General features: G+C 42.0%; 1 protein-coding gene across 2 annotated transcripts in view; it reads left to right on the top strand.

Moving 5' to 3' along the window:
* Window positions 1-19,981, top strand: part of col7a1 (collagen, type VII, alpha 1) — a 54,251-nt gene that overhangs the window by 32,393 nt on the left and 1,877 nt on the right. For both annotated transcript variants that reach the window (XM_052077349.1, XM_052077348.1), the window contains exons 73-110: window positions 1,065-1,190; window positions 1,272-1,481; window positions 1,563-1,598; window positions 1,950-1,994; window positions 2,097-2,213; window positions 2,309-2,380; window positions 2,513-2,557; window positions 2,904-2,939; window positions 5,315-5,350; window positions 5,842-5,886; window positions 6,008-6,040; window positions 6,145-6,207; window positions 6,334-6,369; window positions 7,568-7,648; window positions 7,752-7,820; window positions 11,238-11,273; window positions 11,376-11,435; window positions 11,522-11,566; window positions 11,638-11,673; window positions 12,549-12,584; window positions 12,663-12,722; window positions 12,818-12,943; window positions 13,037-13,108; window positions 13,190-13,225; window positions 13,315-13,374; window positions 13,475-13,519; window positions 14,699-14,734; window positions 14,881-14,916; window positions 15,105-15,161; window positions 15,247-15,318; window positions 15,940-16,011; window positions 16,140-16,175; window positions 16,290-16,370; window positions 17,968-18,021; window positions 18,921-18,974; window positions 19,053-19,115; window positions 19,190-19,252; window positions 19,336-19,452. In XM_052077349.1, the coding sequence (XP_051933309.1) occupies window positions 1,065-1,190; window positions 1,272-1,481; window positions 1,563-1,598; window positions 1,950-1,994; window positions 2,097-2,213; window positions 2,309-2,380; window positions 2,513-2,557; window positions 2,904-2,939; window positions 5,315-5,350; window positions 5,842-5,886; window positions 6,008-6,040; window positions 6,145-6,207; window positions 6,334-6,369; window positions 7,568-7,648; window positions 7,752-7,820; window positions 11,238-11,273; window positions 11,376-11,435; window positions 11,522-11,566; window positions 11,638-11,673; window positions 12,549-12,584; window positions 12,663-12,722; window positions 12,818-12,943; window positions 13,037-13,108; window positions 13,190-13,225; window positions 13,315-13,374; window positions 13,475-13,519; window positions 14,699-14,734; window positions 14,881-14,916; window positions 15,105-15,161; window positions 15,247-15,318; window positions 15,940-16,011; window positions 16,140-16,175; window positions 16,290-16,370; window positions 17,968-18,021; window positions 18,921-18,974; window positions 19,053-19,115; window positions 19,190-19,252; window positions 19,336-19,452 (2,403 nt within the window). The remainder of the gene's footprint in view (window positions 1-1,064; window positions 1,191-1,271; window positions 1,482-1,562; window positions 1,599-1,949; window positions 1,995-2,096; window positions 2,214-2,308; window positions 2,381-2,512; window positions 2,558-2,903; window positions 2,940-5,314; window positions 5,351-5,841; window positions 5,887-6,007; window positions 6,041-6,144; window positions 6,208-6,333; window positions 6,370-7,567; window positions 7,649-7,751; window positions 7,821-11,237; window positions 11,274-11,375; window positions 11,436-11,521; window positions 11,567-11,637; window positions 11,674-12,548; window positions 12,585-12,662; window positions 12,723-12,817; window positions 12,944-13,036; window positions 13,109-13,189; window positions 13,226-13,314; window positions 13,375-13,474; window positions 13,520-14,698; window positions 14,735-14,880; window positions 14,917-15,104; window positions 15,162-15,246; window positions 15,319-15,939; window positions 16,012-16,139; window positions 16,176-16,289; window positions 16,371-17,967; window positions 18,022-18,920; window positions 18,975-19,052; window positions 19,116-19,189; window positions 19,253-19,335; window positions 19,453-19,981) is intronic.

Here is a 19,981-nt window from a genome sequence, read left to right as displayed (position 1 = left end):
ACCAATGGAGCCCAGAGTTCAAAGCAAATATGGTGCATCGGCATTTTGCTGTTATGCTGCATGCAAATAAGCTGCCGACAGAATTGAAGTGGAAATGCTTTTAAATTAAGGTTTAAAACAATGTTGTCCCCATACCTATAATAAAGTTTTTTTTAGAGCGTTTCTACATTTGATCTTTACAAAATCATGGTCTTGCGCTGTACGTTATTCCAATAATTTTTAGCGACTGCTTTATAGTTCTGGTAAATGTCTTAATTATTTTGGTTTTTTTTAATGTCTTAAATTCGTTTCGCTTTAAAGGTTGTTTTGTAACTATGTGAAGCATATGAAGTCATGATGTACTTGAAATGTGCTACACCGTAAAGAAAAGAAAGAAAAAAAAAGATGCCCTGCCTTACTTTAAAACTGAGACAAGATTCCAACCCAGAAGCTTTTACTGAGACAGACATGGGAATCAAAAACACCATCAAACTGTCAATTTACAAAATAATTAAGAGGCTTCACTTGCAGCAACTTTAAAATATTGCAATGTAATCAATTTATCGGTAAAAATCAATTAGATTTATAGGGTGACATTTGTTCAGCAGTGCTTTGTCTTGTCGAAACAAATTATGTGCATGAAAAGCTCTTCAAACTCATTAAATTGGGTTGGCTGAGCTTAAAGGGTCAAAAGAGAAAATGAAGAATGCGATTCATGGGTTGTGCAGTGATTGGATTAAGCTTGGTGACTTGGACCAAAATTGGTCATTGATGAGCATAATAACTCTGTACTGTACCGTTCCGATGATGAACCAAAACGTTGGCTGCTCTGACTCTTAACATCACATAACATCAGTTCCTGTGAGCAAAATTGTATGATTCTGAGCTTATGCCCCAATTCTCTCTTCAAAATTTGCTTTTAACCTACTCCGCCACCTTAAATTGTTTCTCAACTCAACAGCAGCACAAATGAGACTGATTACAAGCAATTTTCAAGCTGCCGGAATTGAATGCACTGGCTGAAATCACAATTTCGGCACATTTTGAAGACACTCTCATCGCCTTTTGTGATACTGTCGATACAGGTGTCTGACCTGAAGGCAGTTGTGGACAGCAAGGACACCGCTGTGACCGCTCCAATAGTAAAGGCAGAGAGAGGTGAAAAAGGAAACAAGGGTGAGGCCGGTCTGAGAGGAGCATCTGGCTCAGATGTAAGTGTAACTTGGATAATGATCAAGAACCAAGGGGGATTGTCCCAAATGCATATTTTTTTTTTATTCACCTGACACCAGGGGTCACGTGGCTTTCCGGGAGACAGGGGAGCAAAGGGGGATCAAGGAGAGAGAGGTCCGGTGGGAATACCTGGGCCTCCTGGGAGAGCCATTGTAGAGCAAGGGCCGATGGGACCCCCAGGGCCAGCCGGAGAGCCAGGAAAGCCAGGAATTCCCGGCGTTCCGGGGCGAGCCGGCGAGCTCGGAGAGGTTGGGAGACCAGGGGAAAAGGTAAGGCAGGACATTATGGAAAAGGGCTTTTGCATCGGACGCAAGATGTTTCTGCTAATAATGTGCACATCTGTGTGTCAGGGTGACAGAGGAGAGAAGGGAGATAGAGGCGATACTGTAAGTGAAATAAATTGATGGGTTTAACTTGTATGTACATCACACTCCAGTGGTGGAAAGGGGTGGGTTTGCAATACAATAACCCCCCCCCCCCAAAAAAAATTGCTTTTTCATATTTTTGAAAAAGAGACATTGTGACTTGGTAGGAGTACAGGGTTTTTTTTTTACAGATCAAATAAGAAGCCCATGACAATTTGTTTTTATAGGTCATATTTATCATGTATTCATATCAAGTCATAGTGACTGTTTAAATAAATATGATTAAAAAAAGTGGATTATTTATTTATTTGTGTGTTTAATTGCAAACTACCCCATTACGATCGAACTCTAAAAATATGTTTCCTTCATCAGGGTAAACTGGGGCTTACAGGCCTGCCTGGTCCACCTGGTCAAAAGGTGAATTCATTGTTGTTGCACTTTAACCCCGGAGATTCAACATTGATTAAGCATGAAAAACATACGCTACACAGCCTCCATTTTTTTTTTTTTTAACAATAGGGTGCGTCTGCGGACTCGGTACTAATTGGGACACCTGGCACCCGAGGCCCTCCTGGACTTGCAGGACCGAAAGGAGACCCTGGTGAGCCTGGGCCACCGGGAGCTAAAGGCGACCGGGTAAGATTTACGTGCAATAGAATTCAATGCCTTGTCCGGCTGTGCCACATTTCATCTTGGCACGTCTCTAAATGCTGTGTCATTGGGATTCACAGGGATTTGAAGGACCTCGTGGTGATAAAGGAGGACGAGGCGAGTCTGGAGAGAAAGGAAATAATGGCTCACAGGTGAGCTGCCATTTCTAATTCGCGTTTGAGAAGTATTTTGGTCAAACATTCAATCTAATGTCTGTTATGCCCTTTTATGCATGAAAATATGTTGGGGAGGGTTTCTGAGTAATATGTGTGTTTTCATTTCAGGGACTAGTAGGAGAACCTGGGAAACCTGGTCAGGATGGGAAACCGGTAAGTACTAGAAAGTTGGAGCAGTACTGATTGAAAAAAACGTAATGTTTTGGGTTTTTCTTTTCTTTAAACAAGAGAGCATAAATGTATGTTTTACCGCTTCTCCTTAATAAAGCACATCGATTATCATGACAACATGGAAAATGCTTACTGCCATATTGTTGTATTTTCTTCTTTTTTAATGTAAAAGACATTATACAAGTAACGTTACTTTTCTTGGTGACATTCTAAAATCAATGGACACTTTCATGTCCCGAGCGATGACTGCAAGTCCAGCTTTGTTTGCCAAGCCATGAAAATCACTCCTTGACAATCTTTTATTATTTTTCCATCTATGTGGGAGCAGGGTCTAACGGGGCTGGCTGGACCTCGAGGAGTACCGGTGAGTAAACCAAAGAAAGGGAGTGAGGCGAAGACTGCCACTTGACACAGGAAATAAACACTAAACGCAAGAATGTACTCAAATGTTTTGTCGATTTTCTATATTAAATTTCAACAATTAATTGAATTGTAAAAAATGTCTGTGGTACATATTAATATTTATAGAACAAGATTAATAGGCTTAACAAAAATTAAAGAAATAACTAAAACTTGAATTGAAAAAACATTTTTCACGAATAAATAAAAATGATTTTTTTTTTAACTGAGTGAAATGACATTTTATATTCATAAAACTAACAATAATTATAATGAAAATGTCCTTTTTATCTCTATGAATAGTTTAATATCACACATGAGCGTTGACGGTCCGACTTTTTTCTTTATCTTGCACTCGACAAGTACTCCATATATATAAAACTAAAACACACACACACAAAACCCAATGTTACATACGATAAGATTTATTTTTGACCTTGCTGTCTATATTTTAATCCATATAGATGTGATGTAGACATGATGCCAATATTCAAGCTTCCAAGGATTTTTAGTCAGTCAGGATTTGCACTCAGTTTTCAGCAGCCGCTCTAGTTGAGCTCTTTTTTTCCCCCTTTAATTCCTTACTCTCAATTCCGCAGTTTTAGCACTTGCATGATTGGGTGCAAATGAGTTGCAAGATTTTCCATCTATGAAATGTGACTTTGTAGCCTCCCTGGGCAATCTAGACACGGTTATTATTGAGCCGTGCACATCATGTTCCTCGCAGACAGATTTCACCTCTTTAATCTTTCCATTTGTATTGGAAGGAGCTCCGAAAGTGACAGGTTCTTCTTGAAATATTAATGTCGACCGCACTTGTCCCCAAGGCATTGGTGTCCAACTCACTTATTTTGAAGTTTGACTGATTTTGTGTGTGTGTTTTTAAATATGTAAAGCATCACAAACTTAACGAGATGACAATCATCGTCAGCTCACATTCAGACTTTGCTAAGCTTATCTCCATGATGGAGTATTGCTTTCTGTGTTTGGGGGATGTTGCTTCCATTTGGGCGCAGTCCAAATATGTCTTGTTGTTGTTGCTTAGCTCTGCCAATTGGGCATGCTGAGCTTGCTCTTGGCTTTTCCCATCTTGCAATACTGCAAAGCTTATCTCAAAGTGTTTGTTTGTTTGTTGACATTCTTCCTCCTCTATGCTGACCCGCCTGTTTTAAGTCAGATATTTGAATGACTTTAAGTTATGAGATTTTTTTTTTCACTCATGGAAGTGAATTACCGTATTTTTCGGATTATACGTCGCTCCGGATTGTAAATCGCACCAGCCAAAAATGCATAATTAAGAAGGAAAAAAACATATATAAGTCGCCCTGGAGTATAAGTCGCATTTTTGGGGGATTTTTTAAAAAATAAAATCCAACACCAAAAACATACATGTCATCTTCGAAGGCAATTTAAAATAAAAATAAAATAGAGAACAACAGGCTGAATAAGTGTACGGCAGTGGTCACCAACATGGTGCCCGCGGGCACCAGGTAGCCCGTGAAGACCACTTCAGTAGCCCGCCAGTGCCTGGACATTGTGATTTGCTAGTAGAAATTATGATTTAAAAATGCAAACATTGGCAGTACTGTGAGACATTTCGAAACACGATCAAAGTCTGACAATTTAAATCATCAAGTATTAAAAATAACACATCCTCATATTATTGAAGGTATTTTGGACAAATATGTTATTTCAGACGTGTATCAATTTGGTAGCCCTTCACACAATCGGTACACATGAAGTTGCTCTCACCCTCAAAAATGTTGGTGACACCTGGTGTACGGTATAGAGTACACGTTACATGACTGACATGCCTGGTAATGTTGGTAACGATGTAACATATTAAGAGTTGTTACGCCAAAGTTTACCAAACTATCAGTTCCACTCCAAATCACTAAATCCAATGAAATCTTCATCCTCAGTGTCACTTTTAAACAACTCCCCCAACTCGGTAGGTCAACGATACGCCGCTTCCTCTTCTACGTCGCTCACGTCAGACTCGTCGATTTATCAACACAGGCCTAGAGTGCCCTCTTGTGGTTCATGACTTTGAAAATAGCATGTCAAATGACAAAATCACGTGTTTATAATTTCCTCACATAAGTCGCTCCAGAGTATTAGTCGCACCCTCGGCCAAACTAGGAAAAAAACTGTGACTTATAGTCCGTAAAATACGGTACTTATTTTACCAAGTCATTTTCCAGATTCTTTTAACATATATAGCTCTGTTCTAATTTGATTACCCATTTTAGTGAGTCAGTTATTGTTCATCTTTTTTTTTTTTTTGTATTTTGTAATAGTCATACAATAATGTGTTCTTTATTTGTATTTCATTCTTAGGGAAATCCAGGAGAGCCTGGCATCAGGGGGTTAACTGTAAGTCCAACACACACATACGCGCGCACACACGGGTATTCAAATAAGCAACGACCAACGTCAAAATACAGGACTCTGTTTTCGTAGACAGCGTTAAAACTGACACATCTTAATTTTTGTACCGGTACAAGCTTCGTGTCTTTAGGGAATTTGGCAAACTGTGCTGCACCATGCTGTGCATTGCAGCGGACCAAGGGCCTTTTCATTTACCGGTCCCTGGTGCACCTGCATCGTGGTGGCTGTAAGTACACATCGAAACAGCTGAAAGCTGGTCTGAGGTCGTTTTAACGGAATTTTTGTCAATTTTATCTGTAAGAATACCAAAAGAGAGAAAACTCCACTCATACGCACAATTTAGAAAAATAATTACAGCTGTAGCAGCTTTTCGGATGAATGTTGCAAGTTGTTCAACAATCGGGAAGAACACACTTGCCCTGGTTCAGCCTTTGCAAACCAACTTTTCATGTCTTTCCAATTGATCTTCCTTTCAGGGCTCCTTAGGTCCAAATGGACTTCCCGGTCCACCGGGTGTGAAGGTGAGATCCCTCCGTTTTCAAATACTCGGCTGCATGGCAAAGAATATTTGTGCTCTAAAATGTTATCTCCATTATTTCCCACTGAGTGAAGTCATAAAATGATGTGAAATGTGTTCCACAGGGTAGTCAAGGCGAACCAGGCGTAGGGGTTCAGGTAGGACATCTAGTGGTTTTTTTATTGGCGGATTTTATTTCAGTATTCCAGGAGCATCCACATAACAATTGAGAGCTCCAGTGAGTTTATCAGCTTCTTTGCAGGGTCCTCCCGGTGCCCAAGGCAGCACTGGCCTGCCAGGAAACCCGGGTCCTCCAGGAGCTGTGGTAAGTGTTTCCTAACAGCGACCTTGTCACTCTAAGCAAAATGCTCAATGTTTCCTTATGAAATCCTCCGAAAGTCTCATGTGTTGGTGTATTTTGTCATTCTGCTGTATTTATTTCCTCCCGCAGGGTCCACAGGGGCCTCCAGGCTTATCGGGGCAGGTGGTAAGTACGCAGCCTTGAGCATACTGCGACTGCATTGTGGTATTTAGTGATGAACTCATGTACGGTTTTTAACTCTGTAATTAATTACACATAACAGCCAGGAATAGTCTTGCAGCTTGTTTGGTTTAATTTCCCAGTTAATCTCGCAGCGAGAATTATGTTTGCTAATAGAGTCCTCACTGACATTTGCAATAATAATACTTACTTACAATGTCGGACTGCTACGAAACAAAATAAAGAAGTTGGTTCATAAAATAAAATGTACTTTGTTCTGCAAACCAAAATCAAACCACATTTGACTTCATGAATATTCTCTCTCTCTCAAACCAAGAAACAAAGCACTCTCTGTGCCATGGTAGCACATGTTGATTTTCATATCGGTGCAAAGGTCGCTGCCCGTGTTGGCCAATTTTGCAGACCGGTCACCATCAAACTGGGTGGACTGTCATCTTGGAGATAACAATTTGGCGACGGTAAATCGATCGATATCTCACACCTGCTCAGAAGATGCCTTAAAATGGCCCATGGTGGACAGCTCCTCCAAGGCAGGGTATTTCATTCATAAACAGCAGGCATCAAACCCTCTGAGTTATTGGATTTTGAATCATCTTATTGGACAGCACAGCTAGTGGGTGTTTTGGGCGGTAGCGCCCATGAACAAATTGGGTGGTTCTCCAAGGGACCACTTCATAGTGCGGCTGTGCTTTCGCTGTGTTGGGACTCTAAGGGACAACCAGCTGCTTTGATTAGCCATGACTAAAGCCAGCTCTGACTACTCCCACTGTGGCGCAGTCCTCCCTTTCATAGATCTGCTCGCTCACGCTCATCTGCGAAATGACCATGACACGAGATTAGAGCCTAAGTGCCTATCAATTTTTAGTTTGTTTTTTTTGTTCCCGTCGGTTCCTGTAATGAAATCAGAATTATTATTCTTATTTTTTTTTACTACTTGTAAATGTAACATTTCCAAATGACTGAATCAGAATCTTCTTTATTGGATATGTAAAAAAACAAACAAAGAATTTGTCTCACAGTCGTATTGCAATGACAAACATTTTCGGACATGACATATAAATACAGAGAGCCTTTACATAATGTAAGGGTACCATTAGTGCTGTCAGACTAAACAATGACCGCTGTAGAAATGATACAGAGAGTTATCGAGCAAAAAATAAAATAAACATTTGGCACTTCATAGGGTGAAGCAGGGAAGCCTGGTATACCTGGAAGAGATGGAGTGCCTGGGAAAGATGGATTGCCTGGATTGCCAGGGAAGCAGGTTTGTGTGTGTGCATGTGTGTGTGTTCATGTGTGGCACTGTGCCTGTGTGCTCGTGTCATTTCTGTAACTTTTACTCACTTAACTATTTCTAATCCTCACAGGGCATCGTTGGCCCTCCAGGTCAGCCAGGCTTCAAGGGGGAGCAGGGAGACAGCGGTCCTCCGGGGAAGGTGAGAATATGTTGCAGTAGTTTTTGCGGCTCGGTTATATTGGGCAAGATCCAAGCGGCATGATGATTTACCGCCCGAAGTCACAAAATGGCACCTCTGCGGTGCTATTATTAGGATCCTGCGGAGATCGTTTTGATTTGATGCACAGCACTTCATGGCCTTCCTTCAGGGGGCCATTGGCCTGGCTGCTGCTGCTGTTTGTCCAATTGATGTTGATGATGATGGTGATGAGTCAACCTTCTATGTTTTGTTAAAGTTCTAAAGTTGGCCCAGAGCCCAACAGTTCACTGTGCTGCGCTATGCTGTGCTGTGCACAAAGTACTGGCCTTGACATTAGGTTTTCAAATGATCCGCGTTCAGAGCACAGGGCCTCATTCTGTGTATTAATGTATTGCATATTGATGCGCATGACAGTTTGACTTCAGTCGGACAGACACATCATTATTTTAATACGTGCGGGACTTGACTTTGTCTTTTTTCTTATTGTATTACTTATTCTCCACTGAAATCTGTAAGTCTACTTCTCAGATGTTTTTTGGATTCAAAAGATCATCTGTTTGCCAAAAGTGTACAAAGCTTACATAAAAATAAAAAAACACATTTTTATTTTGGTTAGGTTGTAATATGTTTCAAATAATTTGTTTCAGCTTTTATGTGGTCCAACCAGTATTTATTTTTTTAAAGTTTTCAAGTACCGGTAAATAGTTGAATTGTTGTTAGAATTTGGTCGTAATAGAGGTCCTGTATATAGTTATCATTACTTTGTAGCACCTATGGCCGTTTATTACTTCACACTGCTTAGTGAGCCAAAGTCACATGCTGCCAAAATGAAATTACACCCGAGCACTGTGACCACAATCAAATTACTGTCCCAGTGATGTGTTACCTCTATAAACGGCCGTGTTTTTCTCCCGCCCAGAGCCGAGCACAATGTGGTCCATACTTGTCCGAGCTCCTGCTGCCCTCCAACAGGGAACTGGTTACGAATGAGAAATAAACCTTTTGAACGGACACTCAGCAGAATATCCGCTTTCATCTCAGCAGGCTGTAGTGTTTGCATATGACAAATTAAACTGTTTAATTATTCCGTAGCTTCAGAGCCCAAACAATTCCCACCAGTGTACTGTATTGTGCATTCAGCTGCTTTGTTTGTGCTTCATTTACTTGCTGCATCCAAATACAAACAGATGAGCCATGAATGTGCAGTTCAGCTTTAGCCATGCATCACTCCCTGGACAATTTGCCCTGCCACTAATGAGAATTTCGAGCTGGCCTATGGAAAGTTGGCCAGTGTCTCAAGCTGCCTTGCATTGTGTTGCCAAAACACAATTCCGAGCTTGGATGACACACAAACAACACATCTGGTGACTCGGAATGTCTTTGTTCTGACAAATAACATGTAAATCTCTGGCTCCCACCTGGCCTGCTGTTGTTTGACGCTTCGGTATTCATTTAACCTGCAAAGCACATTACACACCACCTTCACTCGGCCACAATTTTTCACACTGTTACGCCTCTGAAATTGAAAGCTGACTCTAGAGAATGGTGGCCTGGCTCAGTTTTTGACATTCTGCATTTAAATGGCTGCTGACATATTTTTTATTTGGGGGGGAGGGTTGGCCGGGACTTGTTCTAATTCTGTCATTGGACCTCAAAATTCAACTCGAGCAGAGTTAGGATGACAGTCGAGGTAAGAAACATTGATAGACGGAATTGTCATGTTTCGGTTTGTGACCAACAGGTGGTACTGTGGGGCTTTTCCCTGCAGCTGCACACCTGTTGGTCGTTAACCAAAACAGGAATATTGGACAGGAATATGCTTATGCATTCTTGTATTTATAAAATGCATCAACCTGAAATCAGAACCACGCCCCTGGCATTTTTCCACCAGGAAGTGCGTTAGCTGCATACGTCTGTTTGTAAAATGACTCATACCAAAGTACTACATAGTCATCATTTTCTCTAAGGCTGGAGCAATTGATTCCCCTCTGCCTGAGCCACAAGCCATCAAAAACATCAGAGCCTGCCTGCAGCATTGCCGTGCACACACACACACACACACACAAACACACACACACCCAAACACACAAGCCATTTTGAGAGCACACTCTGGCCAACATTGCCATGCATGCAGAGGCATACAATTGATGTTGATTGACAACTGCGAGCCTTCAGTATGAAATTGGTTGGTTGGTTGCTAAAACGTTTGTCGCGCATCCATTTCTACCCGTGAATACGATGCAAATCAGTAGGCGATGGAATTGTTTTGCGTTTCCATTGTCACAAGTTGTAAAGGCAACGGTGTTTTCCTTATCACATTTCGGCACCCCTTTCTTTTGAGTACCCCTTTGTGGTACTCTGTGCTGGTTGCTATTTTTTTAACACAGGCGGTTGAGACTGGTGTTGGTAATTTTGTGAGATGAGCATGCAATAGGCACTCTTTATTGTCTTTAGTGGTCCACATAAAATGATGCCCTGGGTTGGATCTGTCCCCGGGGTCCTTGAGTTTGACACCTGTGCCCTAGCTTCAATGCTAAACACTCACCAGCCACAGGATTGGAAACACAGGCTCACCATTATACCGAGAGGTGTCAAATTTGGCAAATTATCTATTCCCAAATGCTCGAGACACATCAAACCCCAATCACAAAAATGAATATTGTGAAACGAATCTGTACAGTGTCAATAAATCCCTTCTATTAGATGTCATTCGCCGCACGAGTACCTTATTAAGTTGCCGGCGAGTGAATGTGAATTGTCAGGCGGTAATTTCTATTCCAGTTTAATGTGGTATCAGTCTTTCGTCTTGTTTGTGCTGCCGACGTGACCCGTGACGAGTGTGTTGAGTGGCCTCCTCACAGATGAGCGCCTCAGGCTCAGCACCTTGGACAGAGCCACCGGAACGCTGTCAGGCAGTTCAACAGTTTGATAAATTACCTGCGACACCCATTTCACCGCCGTGGACCTCCACTTCAGTCCCCCAAACACACCGCAGATAATATTCCGAGAGCACAGAGCTGGGAGGATCATGGTCCACCCTTGGGTTTTGCAACTTTTTTTTTTTTCATGTGAAAAAGCTCTACCATGATATTAGCCAAACTTGAAATTCCCATAATCATAAAATAGCAATGGCAGATTGATTCTTGGAATTGAGGCATCAAAGCCTTCCAACAATGAACATGTAAAACTGAATAATTGTATTAAAACGCACACACACACACACACACACACACATACACAAACTGGAATGGCTGCAACAATTAACTCCTGTGGAGTAGAATAAGAAGAAAGGAATGTTCAAATAATCTCCCACAGCTATATTGAAAAAGCTTTTATTCATTAAAAAAAAGTACCGCACTGTGCTTCTAAGGTAATTATTACCATATTATTTAACTTTTTTTTTTCTCTCTCTACCAGGCTACAGCAGGACTCCCTGGTGTCAAAGGAGAGAAGGTGAGCAACGTCTGCCTTCACTGTTATTGAAACTTAGAATTGTCTATTGATTTGGTCAACATTAAGATTCTTGCCTCAATGTAACTCTTTCTTGCAATTCAGGGTCTCCCGGGGCAAACGCTGCCAGGAATGCCAGGAGAGCGAGGTCTACCTGGTGAAAAGGTGAGTGTGAGCACCTCATCCTTGCCAGAGACTGTAGACACTCTGAACAAGTATCCTTTTCTAAACTGGTCACTTGTGTCACTCAGGGTGGCCGGGGAGACCGAGGAGTCGCTGGCATCAGAGGCGAACGGGTGAGTGACATCACATGCAGGGTATGTTATAATTGACATTGTTCACTGCCATATATTATTATTATTATTAGGGTGAGGTTGGTGAAGCAGGTCAGCCGGGAGAAAATGTGAGTATCCTTTTTCCTTCTCGTTGCCCACACGTGTTTGTTTTTTCTTTCTCATACGAGTAACCCGGCTTATGAGTTTTTCAATGTCACTTGATGTGTGGTGGCGCTGAACTCATCTCACTTCCCAATGAGCAACACTTTGGCAAAATGTGAACTTTTCTTCAGTAAGTTGAAGTTTGCTGTCAAACTAAACATAAAACAAACTGATTTACATATTGACCACGTTACTTACTTTACCTTAAAGTCTGCTAGCTTCATGCTAATACATACATGGGAAACACCAGTGAGGGGCTAACAAATAGCATCGGCGTTGGTGGTGTCATATTCTTTCAAGCAACATATATTTAAACACAAACTTTAGAGCAACACATGTAGACCAATACTATAACAGCGATCATAAGCATATATTATTTATCCTCTGTGAAGAATGACTATTATTGCTGCGGTTTACTGACATGTCGATGTATATCCATATGTCTATTTTACTGCCCCCATGTGGCCAAGTCGTAGATGCCAGAAGAAGCATCACATTGTCTATTGATTTAAAAAAAATTGGCCAATATTACAAAAATACATTTTTTTTGCATTCAATGTAGTTATGTCATTACTCTTTCTTTTTATTAAGTATAAAAAGTTTTTCCTTCCCTTGGAACAATTTAAACTTGAATTTCAAGTCATTACATTACACTACAAAAAGGGTACCCCTGTCTTGCCATTACAGCAGGATTTGTTATGCTAAATATTATTCCAAGATAAACAAAAAAAATTATATTGCTATTTTATTTATAGTATTTGCAACTTTTTTTCTAATTTATTTTCCTAAAGACTTGATGTTGGTATTCACGTTCACATATTTTACTTTGCTTGTCCCTCAGGGGAAACAAGGTCCTCCTGGGCCAAAAGGAGATAAGGTGTGTTGTTTATTTACTTATTTTTCCTTCAAATTTCCATATCATCCCAGTGGAAGTAGTAATATATTTGTGCTGCAGGGAGAAAGGGGCATCGGAATGTTAGGGCCTGCAGGTAACGCTGGACCACAAGGTTTAAAGGTGAGTAAACACATCTAACATTATTGGCGCTATAAACACCAATCTTTCGGTTTAAGTAGCAACTCACAACACTGATATGGTCTGTTAACTACAAGGGAGATCCAGGTCTTCCTGGTCCAGTGGGTCCTCCAGGGCTGCAGGGGAAGTCCGGCGATCGAGGGCTTCCTGGGCTGAGAGGAGAAAATGGTGATCCCGGACCACCTGGGCAATCCGGAGAGAGGGTAAGTGGAGTTTTATTTTAATTTTAATTTATTTTTTTTTTACTTTGTAAATATCTTTGGTATTGCTGTGAAATAGCAAGTTGTCATTTCAAGGGTCTCCAAGGATTTCCGGGACGGGTGGGAAATGCTGGACCTCCTGGTCCTGTTGGGCCTCCTGGGCAAGCTGTGAGTTCAGATCCCATTTTAAGTTAACTCAGTTTAACTAAAAAAAAAAAAGAAAAGCTCAGCTGAAAAAATGTTTTCCAGGGTTCCGCTGGTATAAACGGGCTCAAAGGAGACAAGGTAACAATGATCCAACACACTGTTGTAACTCTATAATATACGAGTGAGATTTTTTTTTTTAAGAACACGCATGTCATTTATTTTATCAGGGTGAAACTGGACTTGGTTTGACGGGTCCAAGAGGCGAGAGGGGAGACCCAGGAACCAGAGTAAGCTATCCAAAGTACCTCAGCTATCCAAATAGAATAACATAGAACTACCTCACTGCACTGATGTGGCTGTGTATTTATTTATTTGGCTATTTTTTAGGGGGAAGAGGGACGCCCGGGTTTGGATGGCGAGAGGGGGCCTGCAGTGAGTACATCAATTGTTTCTCTTTTTGACAATAATGAGAATTCCTGCCATGACTTTAGTGGTAGCTCTAATACAGGATGAAAGTACAAGGAAACCTGCGGGGTTGAAAGGGCGCTGGTCCAATTGCAATGGAAATTTGAGTTAGTGCTCAAGAAAAAAACGGTTGAGTTTCCTTGCGAACAAGCATCGGGGAAAACATCACGCATGATGAAATAGTGCAACGTTGCGAATCCAGACAGAGCAGCCCCTCCAGTGCTTCCTATCACTTTACAAGTAGACGTGAATGTCACTACGTCTGCGTGAGTTAGGTGCGCACTTTGAGTTATTCTTCTTATTCTCATTATATTTCCAGATACTTTTATTTATTTGGTTGCATCCAGTCTCCGGTGTTTCTTTACTGCAAATTGCCGACAGCAAAACAGCACTTCAGTTGCATTCCTTTGAGTGAGCATACAGTACATATGTTGTGTGAGCAAAGGGGTATGTGTGTGTCTGTGTGAGTGTGTGTATGCGCGCATGTGTTTTTCTGGGTAGGCCGTAATGTGTTTTTAGTTGATTAATAATAATAATAATAATATGGTATGATATAAGTAATAAATAAAGAAGTGTTTCAACAAATACTTTCGCTGCATGAGCCTATCTTCTGACATAGTGAACAAAAGCCAGTAAGTGATTTGACTTTTTCAAATGTTGGCATTGACAAATCATCGTAGCATGCGTTTGATCATTTCAATATTCGCAATTGGAGTCATTCAGTATTAGAAAACAGCAAGTGTCTCTCTGCCACCTTGTTATACTTCCTAGTTTAAAATAAACAAATTAGTCGGATTTCAGGAATTCCCTGTCAAGTTATGATTCATTTGCCAACTCCTTTTTACCAGCCACGTCAGCGGAAAAAGTACCGCTATCAGTTCAGTATCGCTGATATGAGCTTGAATTTTACACCGGATTGGATCGGGAAGCAAATTGGTGTTATTGATCATCAGTACCGCAAACAGGGCAGACTTCTTGCTATGAAAAAGCTTTTATGTATTTTGCTTTCAAAAAATGCCGTATATCACAATCATTTCGAATCAGTAATCATTTATAAGCAGCAGAAAAATCAAAATGATGCTTTTCATTGTGAAGCTGTGAATAATTGTTTGTGTGTGCGTGTGCGTCTGCATCCCCATCCATCAGGGTCCACCAGGGGTGCGCGGTGTTCGGGGAGAGAAGGTGAATACTAATGACAGTCGACCCCTTTTCCCATTTGTTCATGTCACCGTGCGAGCATCACCCCATAAGCATTCTGCTCATGTGAATTAAATCCCCTCGACGTGACAGGATGAAATGTTTTTGTTGTTATTGTTGTTTGCTTTCAGGGAGACGCTGGCCTGCAAGGGGACAAAGGAGAGAAGGTGTGTGCATGTTAATGTCTAATAAGCGGCCAATGCAGTGGTTTGCCCGTCGCTCTATCTCTGAATACTTAATGCTAATGTTGCGGGGGGGTGGAGGGGGTTCACTTGTGAAACACTGCAATTATTTAGCAACATCTTGATGATTTGGCTGCTCGTCTGATGTTAACTGCATTATCGTACGTCAATAGGGGGACACCATGCTGATTGGGGGACCTCCTGGAGAAAAGGGCAGCGGAGGAGAACAAGTCAGTGAATCACATGACTGACCAAAATAATTTCCTATTGTTCAGTTCAACTCTATAAAATGATCTCCCCGTCTGTCTATTTTAGGGTGACAGAGGGCCCAAAGGTGTGCAAGGAGAAAAAGGAGCCAAAGGTCAAGAGGGACCGCCCGGGGAGCAGGTGAGCTCGTCAACAAAGTGCAATAAAACCGCCAGATATTTTTGTCTGTATCAGATCATCCCATTCGGAACTAAACTTGAAGTGTGGACATCAGTCAAAATATTCCCCACTCTAATATTCAAGGGTGGTGTGGGAAAGAAATCCGGCGTGTACGTTATTGTGAGGCATGAAACGCAGTTGCATCGGTTAATCTTGACCGATAAGAATTCTCATTCATTTGGATGTTTTGAAAGGCGTTAGGTGGGGTGAGGATAATTAGGTTCAATGATTATTCCCAAATGGATGTAATGGTTACGGACAAAGTAATAAAATGTAGATGGGTGTCAAAGGTAACTCTCAGTGAAAGACGTCAGGAGATTTTAGTTAGGGGCAAATATAAAAAAGATTTGTATTCTTCTCGCGGCTCTTTTCCAGTGTTGATTCCAAAGTTATTCTCTTTCTGTGATTCATTTTTTCTATTGCGCGCTCTACTTGCAAGCAAGCAACACAACATTATAATTGGAACTTTTGATCAACTCGATGAACACCCCTCTACGCCTCGGCAATAAAACCTGAATCAAAGTGTCCCACATTGCATTTAATCTTCGTCATCTGACTCTCCATCAACGCGCTGCTGATCAGGGACTGAGGGGAGAGCCTGGGGAAAGAGGATCCACTGGATTCCCTGGTGCTCGCGGTCCTGGTGGACAGAAGGCAAGTACCGGCGCTCTGCACGGATGATCGTTATAATGGAACTGCGGGTGGAATTAATAGCGCAGCCTGATAGTTCCTGGTACAGATCATCATCTCCTTGCTCTAATTACTGTAATTTTCCTCTGCAGGGAGAAGCAGGACCGCCCGGCGTGCCTGGTGAAGCGGTACGTTTCCTTACGTGCAAGTAGATTTCCAATTCTGCCTTGTCACTGTTGTGTCTCGGGCTCTGTAAAGCGAGCAGAACAATGGAAGAGTGTGCCCGTTGTTACTTCTTGCAGGGGTTGGCCGGCAAAGACGGGCTGCTCGGGCGCAAGGGCGACAAAGGAGAGATCGGTATCGTTGGAATGAGAGGAATCAAGGTACTTTCACTGAGTTTATGGCATGCGGTTCCAAGCGTAAAATATCTGTCAGGGGTGGATGATGCCATTAATAACGGCATAACAGCATGAAATTGATCAGACTGAAGATGATGAATATACATTTTACCAAACGCAATCACAAAGTTCCCCACAAGGTGTTTGGGCCCAGAATAGACTAAGAAGGAATTAATTAAATGTTGTTTGTATTCAGTGCTGCTCCAGGGAATCCTTTTTCTTATTTTCCTCTTGAATAATAACAAAATACGTCAAGTCTCTCAGCTGTAAACCAGAAGGTCCCACGGTGAGCACAAAAAGTGATTTACTGTCTACGTCCAAGTTGGCAAGGCACCGACTTGTTTTGTTTTGTTTTGCCAACTTGCTTTGTCAAAGGGGAAGGCGGGTCCCTTCCCCTTTGACAAAACACCAGCTCTCTGTGCCCCCCAGCAGTTTACATGCTCTGAATACGGTGTATCATGGGGCTCTGAGCTTCCTCGCCAACGTTAAATCTCTCACCCATCACTCTTCCTTGTATGGGCTTGTTGGATGGTCCTCCAGTTTTTTCCTGGTTCAGTTCAGGTTATTTTTAGGCAGACTGGTCTCCGCCAAGCTGAGTAGACCAGCACAACAGGAGTAGTGTCTTGGAAGTGCGCCCAACGGAGTGACAAATTGGATCCGGAAAGTTGATCTAAACCTTATGCCTGTTCAGACCACGTTCAAATGGTTGGCGCAGGGACGGAAAGCCTATCAAAATGTATTTCATTCATAAATATGTGAACAGCGGTCATCAAACCCTCTCAATCAATCTATCGGGTTGGAGGCGGGGAGATCACCAATGATCAGTGATGATGGCGGCGCAGTCTCCAAATGCCCACTTCACGGAGCAGATGTGCTACAGCAATGCCAAGACTTTGGTGCGCTAACAGTGCGCCGCATTCACTCATTGAAAGGAACTGAAAGGAGCCGCTTCGATTGGCCCTGACTGAAGTCGGCTGTGACCAGCCCCTCAACAGCGCAGCCCTCCCTCTTGCTAGTCCATTGGCCTGTGCTTATCTGACAAATTAACAACATTGGCTCCAACCTGCCCACTCTCCGGAGATATGCCATTCACCGCAGAGAATTTACCCCCAAATTAGAGCCTCGCAAGTTACTTCTGATGAATTAATTACGATGAAGTACAAGAAACTTCCCCAAATCAGTGGTATTTTCAGGAAAGTATAAGAAGCTCAAACATTTACATTATTATTATACATTAAAGTATAATCTTATATAATAACTGGATGCCATTGTCAGGGGATTCGCTGCAAATTGTCTCTATTTGTGGGTCTGTTGCTGCTCTTTTGCGACTGTTTTGCCACTTTTATCTGTAAGTGTCCTCTCAATATCCATTATCATCTACAATTGTCGTGTCAATTTGCTTTGTGGGACTTGCTACATAGGCCCATGTATATGTGTGTGCGCGTGTGTGTGAATACGGTCTAGTTGGCCGTTGAAAGGACTGATGGCCTGCGGATGGACGGCCGAGGTGCATTTTTATTCCCTTTGTTGCTTAAAAGCCTCTCCACGTGTCTCTCACTATGATGAACTTTGGTGTTTCCAGGGCGACCGAGGATCCAAGGGGCTTTGCGGAAACGATGGGCCCAAAGGAGAGAAGGTGAAGGATGAGCAGCATCATAATTATTTTTAAAAAAACGAGCAATATTCCCTGTTCTCTCTTCATACATTAAATAGGTATAACTGATGAGAGCTGAATTACTCACTGAACTATACGTGATAAATTATGAGATGGGGAAAATAAACCTTACAAATTGGCTCAATGTAAATAGGAGAGTGAAAAATGATGTATCACCGAAAAACAGATGGAATGAACATTCAAAGGGTAAAAGGAACCGGAACTAAGGAATCATGATTGATGAAGCCCTTGACTGAAAGTCACATAAATTATACAAAAGTGCAAAAAGGTCATTATGGTGTTACTTATAGGAAAACTTGCACAAAATAAATGCACAATGTTAACATTGTACAATCTTATGATTGTTATGAAGTTAACTTACTGTATGGATCTATAAACACGAGCTATTGAAATTCATGAGCGATAGTTGCCGTAGACCTCTACTCCTCTGAGTCGCCCATTATTTTTAAACTATCAGGTGTTGAGAGTCTATAATTTAGTTGGTTTGAAGTTCATCATGGTTTAAAGTTAAGAAGCAAACTTGTTAAAGTGACAAAAGAGTCAAGGTCATTAAAAAAAAATCTCATTCAGTCAAAGGTATTTAAAAAAATGTTTGTGACACTGGTTAAAAATCATTTACAACTTTATGGTAAATTTATGTCAATACAGATGCCAAAAGGGACATTTCAATGAGAAATGTGAACATTTCCTGTCATAAAAAGGGGCAGCAAATGTTCCTCTCTGCCTCTTTTTTCCACCCAGAATGTGTCTTTTCATGTAAACACACATTACGTCCACTTTCTCTTTTATGAAATGATCTACATTGCACCAATAGAAGTGTGTGTGTGTGCGTGTGTGCGTGCGTGTGTGCTTGTAATCAGGGGGATAATGGCTTCCATGGGCGACCGGGCCTGCCAGGAAGAAAAGGTGATCAGGTATGGCGACTGGCAAAGCAGCTCTCTCAGGTTTTATTGTCACTGATTGCGGCATCCTAAATGTGATTTTGTTTTCAGGGTGATGTGGGCCCCTCCGGAGCCCCGGGAATCCCAGGAAAAGAGGGACTCGTCGGGCCCAAGGCGCGTTCACGGATCTGATATAAGTATGGAAGGGTTTTAAGAAATGTTCGATAACACCACAATTGTCTTTGCAGGGGGACCGCGGCTTTGACGGGGTCGAAGGTCCCAAAGGGACTCAGGGCGACAAAGGCGAAAGGGTGAGGGAGAGCGTCCACCTCAAAGTTTTGTTCATCTAATGACAAGAAATACATGATGAAGTGGACCTGTAAAACCGTTGCAGGGCCCGCCTGGTGTCCCTGGCCCTCCCGGGCCCAGAGGAGCGGACGGGGCACCTGGACTGACAGGCCCCCAGGGAACGGCTGGTGCTAAAGGCCCCGAAGGGCTCCAAGGACAGAAGGTGATGAGTCACCAGTTGATTATACTGAGATGCGTGTAAGCGTAGAGTGAGATCTGGAAGCATATAAGAGGACATCATCCGGGAAGGAAAAAAAAAATTGTTGCCTGTATAGGAGTGTGCTAGTTTCAAAACAAAGTAATCATAACAAAGTCGTGTGTTTTGTTTGTGCTTTTGTTGTGGCACACATCCACCGCCTGGAGTGAGTTGCGCGTGTTGTCGCTCGTGCCATGATTGACGGTTTGATGAGCACTGACTTTGACCCGCTTGTCTCCTTCATCGTCAAGCTCATAAATAAAAATAAAAAAAGCTCTTGACAGGAGAGCAATATCTCTTTTATCATTGCACTTACTTTCACAGTGAGATGTGAGGTGGGTTTTTTTTAGTTTTTTTTATTTTATTTTAGGTGACCCTGAAAGTTGAGCATGTAGAAAATTGATTGAGCTCACTAAACCTCGAGAGTGCTTTTAAGTGTAATCGTTTATTGTACGGGTACAATACATGGGTAATTGTGTCATGTACAGACCGATAT

Source organism: Hippocampus zosterae, chromosome 9 (genome assembly GCF_025434085.1).
Source record: "Hippocampus zosterae strain Florida chromosome 9, ASM2543408v3, whole genome shotgun sequence".
Lineage (NCBI taxonomy): Eukaryota > Metazoa > Chordata > Actinopteri > Syngnathiformes > Syngnathidae > Hippocampus > Hippocampus zosterae.
This window is presented reverse-complemented; position numbering and strand designations above follow the sequence as displayed.